Genomic DNA, 4,732 nt, shown 5'->3' on the forward strand with positions numbered 1-4,732 from the left:
ACGGGCACGGGTGCAGGTTCTGGATCGCCATCACAGCCAGGCCGTTGGCCATCTTGTCCGTGAAGCTCATGGCGCCGTAGACGAACGCACCGCTGTGCTGCGAGGGGAGAGGAAACCTCATCGGCCTCTGCGCCGAGGCCAGCCCCGCCACATAGCTCAGCGGGCGCCGGCAGCGAGAGCCTTGTGCCCTCTCATGGGCAGAGCCCATATTACAGCAGAGCCCGGGCACATGGGACAGGGCTGCCCGCACCCCTACAGCAGAGCCCCCTTGCAGGGGTCTCCATCCCCTCCGATCCCACACCAGCCCGCGGGCTCCAAGCCCCGCTGTGACACCCTGGTCCATCCCAGCCGGGAGGAGCAGATGTACCGTGTTGGTGCCGATGAGGTCTGCTGTCATGGAGAGGGAGGTGACCCGGATAGTGGCGGGGGAGGGAGGTGACCAGGATAGTGGCGGAGCCAGCCCCAAGCAGCGCGGCTGCCCCGTAGATCTCCGCTCCAATCTGCCTGGCCAGGGTCACCCAGGAGGCAAAGGCCAAGATCACCAGGATGCCCACGAAGTAGGTCAGCTGCTCCAGGCCAACGTGGGGACAAGCAGAGGGAGAAGGGAAAGCTCAGACCTCGGCTCGGCTGACACCCAGCAAGGCAGGGGTGAGTGGGGAGGGCACAGGGGCCAGCTGCTGCCTAGGACCCACGGGGGACAGCGCTGGCTCTCTCCCAGCTGGTTTTAAACAAGGAACCCCCAAACGGCAAAGGCCTTGCAGTGGTCCAGGCTGTTTCACAGCGTTGGCCGCAGCCTCAGTGCCAAGCCCCCAGCAGAGCTGTAGGCAGGGCGCCTGCGTAGGGCACGGGGACACCCAACCAGCAGGAAAGGTGGGGGCTTACTGGGGAATGGTGCTTGCTGCAGTGCGGAGACCTGGCCCTGCAGGCACTGCAGACCCCCGCACTCCATGCCTGCCCAGGGTCGCCCAGCCAAACCCTCCCTCTGCCTCTCATCGGCACTATGGGGCTCTCCCTGCCCGGTCAGGACTGCACAAGACAGGCTGACTCTGGACCAGCATCACTTTCCCCAACCTCAGAGATGTGCAGGATAGGCCCATGCCCCCTCACCCTGCTCACCACCCACACTGTCCCAGCGGGACCCACGCTGCAGCAGGGGTCATCTGCAGAGGATGCACGAGGGGTCCCTGCTCTCCAGCCAGGCTCAGGTTTGCTGAGTGCTCTGCTCCCTTGTGCAGTCAGGATCTGGCCCTGGACCTCTCCTTGGGTCTAACACAAACCTCACCAGGCCCCCAGGACTCACATTTCGACCTATCCACTTATTCACAGGCTTCATGAGGAAGGAGGAGAGGAAGCCACTGACGTACATCACCAGGGGGATGGTGGCGATGTATTTCTGCAAGAGACGAGGACACGGAGATGACATCTGGATCATCGGCACAGGACCCCTGCCCACACAACCTTGACATGTGGGCAGGAACCTGCCCTTGCACCCACCTTGGGCAGCAGCAGCGAGTTGGTCAGGTACATGGCGATGTAGGTCTGGGACAGGTTGACGATGAGCCGGGTGGACATGTAGAGCACTGCAACCTGTGAGGGGACAGAGACGGCAGCACCGCTCAGCCAGTGAAAGCTGGAGGTAGGGAAGGCTGGCACCTTCCATGCCCAACCCTCTCATGGCACAGATGCCCACTGAGAAGGGGACAGCCCTCCTGATGTGGTAGGCGGGTGCCCAGTACAGGCCATCTCTCCATCCCCACCCGCACCACGGGCACGTCCCACTGCCAGAGGATGCCCACGGCACCCAGGCAGGGCAGCAGCCCAGGACAGGCGCCACCAGCCCTGCCCGCAGCCGTACCTGGTAGAAGGCAGGCTCCAGCAGCCAGTCTTTCCAGATCAGCAGTGGGGGCGCGGGGCTCATAGGCTCCTTCTGCAGCAGGGGCGTGCTCTCCTCCAGCTGGGGCAGCGAGCCCGGTGGGTACGGCTTCTCTTTCCGGTGGGTAGGGCTTCTTTTTGGTGCCCAGGTGGAAGATGAGGGAGAACACGGCCCCCAGCCCCACCACAATGAGGGACAGGTTCTGGGTGAGGCAGAGGGGGTGAGCATAGCAGGGGATGCCCTTTGCCTGCCCATCATGCACCCCCCAGCAGTCTGGGGGCTAAAGGGGTTCCCAAAACCCCAGACAGAGCTCAGTGCAGCCCCTGCCCAGTGCAGTAGGTGAGATTTCAGGGCACTGCTATTTTGCTCCCTCCAGTACCTCCCCCTTGAGCCATGTCCCACCCAGGGAAGAGAGGACCCCAGGGACTGAGCCCTGCCACCTACCCGAAATATGGGGACATCCTGGATGCCTAGGTGCTCTGTGCGGTCAGGCTGGGCCACCTGGACGGGAGCCAGGCCAGGCCGTACACAGTGATATTGGCCATGACGGTAAAGGCATATCTAGGGGGAGACAGCACCTCAGGGTGATGCAGAGGGACAAGCACAGCTCCAGGCACGGCGGGGACACCTCGACCCAAGGCTGCCCTCCAAGCCAGGCATGCTAGAGCCAGCTTTGCACCCCCAGTGTCATTGCTGAGGTGACACCCCCAAGAGCACGCAGCATCTGGCGAGGCATTAGCCTTACTGGTGCACCTCCCAGCATGCCCAATCCAAGCCTCGGGGCACGACTGGGAGGAAACCAATATCTGTCTGGGTCAGCCTGTCCACCGTCCAGTCACAGCTCACCTCTGCCCCAAGGATCCCCCGAGCTGCCCCACCCGGTGCCCCCATACCCCGACCCCTTGGCCCCAGGGTTACCCCAGCACTGCCCCACATCCTCCCTGCCCGGCTGCGCTGCCGTCCCCGCTCTGCTGCCGGAAGGAGAACTTCCTCCCACTGGGGCAGATAACCAAGCCCTGCTCCGTCTGATAAACACTCCTTCCCACAGCCTGATCCTGTCAGATAAGCAGCACTGAGCTGGGCTCCAGTACCATGTGCTGCCCAGCCTGGCCCTGGGGCCATCCCTACCTATGGGACAGCCTGCACAGGGCTGTGCCCAGCTCTCCCTCAGGACATCCAGAGGGATCTATTCTTCCCTTGTGAGCATCACTCTCCAGTCCCGAAGAAGTGCACCCAGCTCAGGGAAGTGCCCCATGGGCTGTGCCACCAACATCCTTGGCATCAGGACATTCCCTCCTGGCACCAATGGGTTTGGGCCACCAACCCAGAAGACCAGCGTCACTTGGACACATCCTGCAGGACACCCACATGGCCCAGTCCTGGTCCTGCTGTACCGAGGGCTCAAGTGTGCCATGGCACCCAGGGGACGTCAGACCCGTGGCACCCAGGGGACCTCTCGTCACACAAGCGATGGGACCCGGCGCGGGCAGGGCTGCTCCCCTGGGTTCAGGGGACACCTAGGTCTGGCCGTGCTCACCTGAAAGCTGTGAGCTCCACCTTCTCATGGTCACTGGTCACCAGCTCGGGGATGAGGGACAGGTGGGAGATCTGCGTGGCCGCCCAACCGAATTGGAAGATGATGATGAAGGGGAGGTAGTAGATGAAGGCTGCCCACTGCGGCGTGTTCTCCTTGCAACCCAGGCAGGGGTTGAAGATGAAGGGGAAGGACACGAGGACGCAGGTGGTGCCTGGGAAGAGAGCGGAGCAGTGAGAGGCTGCAAGCCCTGTTTCCCTGGGACCCCAACGGCCCCAGCCAGCTCAGACACAGATGGACACACAGCCAGCCCTCTGCTAGGACAGATCCTACCCCACAGGGCTGGGGAGGGAGGTGGACCCCTTCCCCTAGCCAGATGAGACACATGGAGCCCCAGACCCGCCCTCACCCTGTCCTGCATACAGGGTGATGTTCTTCCCTCTCACACCCAGCGACAAGACAAGACAGACACTTGTCAGCAGACTTTTCCCCAGCCAAGTTCCCCCCACAAGGTGCAGCACCATCTCACACCTGCTCCGTCCCCCTCAAAACGCCAGAGGACAGACCCTTACGCCGTCTTGACATGCAGCCACCAAGGGCTTCTCCCCCCATCTCCAGCCTGCAGATAACCAGCCCCGAGGACGTGCACCGCCCTGCCACCTGCCTAGGGTGATAAGGCACCCCGAGGGCCAAGAGGGCTCTTGGCTGTCCCGCGAGCGCAGGGCCAGCCCATCTGTCCCCTTGTCCCTTCTCCCATGGGGCTGGCAGAGGGAGCCACGCTCCCTCCATGCTTGCAGAGGTCACCTGCAGAGCGATGGCCAGGGACACCTCCAGTGCAATGGGGGGGACAGGAGCAGATTTGCCCCCCGCACCGGACTCTGAGTCATGGGAAGGTCCCAGCTGAGTCAGGGACAACAGAGCCAGGCTCCTCCCTCTGCTGCAGCATGACGCGTGGGGACGCCTGCGTGGAGCAGGCAGGGACAGGCTGGCTTCTCCCTCCCCCTTCACAAGGTTACGGAGCAAATCTGCTGAGATGCTCCGCTGCTCCCAAGGCCCAGGCGCCGATGCGGAGACGGCCACGTGCCCTGTCCTGCATGTCCCCAGCTTCACCGGGCGCTGCCAAAGAGCCACGGGAACCTGTTCCTACAGCTGAGGGGAAACCGCAGCCGCTTTGCGAGGCCCCCAAGGTCCCCTCTCCAGGGGACTTTGCAAGATCCTCCTCCTCACGAGCGATTTCTCCTCCTCTCATGAACAGCAATTCCTCCTCCCCATCACTTCCACGTGGCACAGCCACCCCAGCTGCCAGAGGGCCGGGGCAAAGCGGT

General features: G+C 63.2%; 1 protein-coding gene across 1 annotated transcript in view; it reads right to left on the reverse strand.

Moving 5' to 3' along the window:
• The window catches only part of MFSD12 (major facilitator superfamily domain containing 12), a gene marked incomplete at both ends in the record, with an annotated part of 4,633 nt that extends 1,012 nt beyond the window's left edge, over nucleotides 1-3,621 (reverse strand). Inside the window, 10 exon segments of the mRNA XM_009581662.1 lie at nucleotides 3-97; nucleotides 368-412; nucleotides 414-566; nucleotides 1,301-1,393; nucleotides 1,495-1,587; nucleotides 1,856-1,990; nucleotides 1,992-2,075; nucleotides 2,318-2,382; nucleotides 2,385-2,434; nucleotides 3,411-3,621. Coding sequence (XP_009579957.1) covers nucleotides 3-97; nucleotides 368-412; nucleotides 414-566; nucleotides 1,301-1,393; nucleotides 1,495-1,587; nucleotides 1,856-1,990; nucleotides 1,992-2,075; nucleotides 2,318-2,382; nucleotides 2,385-2,434; nucleotides 3,411-3,621 — 1,024 coding nt within the window.
• Between the last annotated feature and the right edge of the window lie 1,111 nt (nucleotides 3,622-4,732).

The sequence above is a fragment of the Fulmarus glacialis genome, unplaced genomic scaffold (assembly GCF_000690835.1).
Source record: "Fulmarus glacialis isolate BGI_N327 unplaced genomic scaffold, ASM69083v1 scaffold28887, whole genome shotgun sequence".
NCBI lineage: Eukaryota > Metazoa > Chordata > Aves > Procellariiformes > Procellariidae > Fulmarus > Fulmarus glacialis.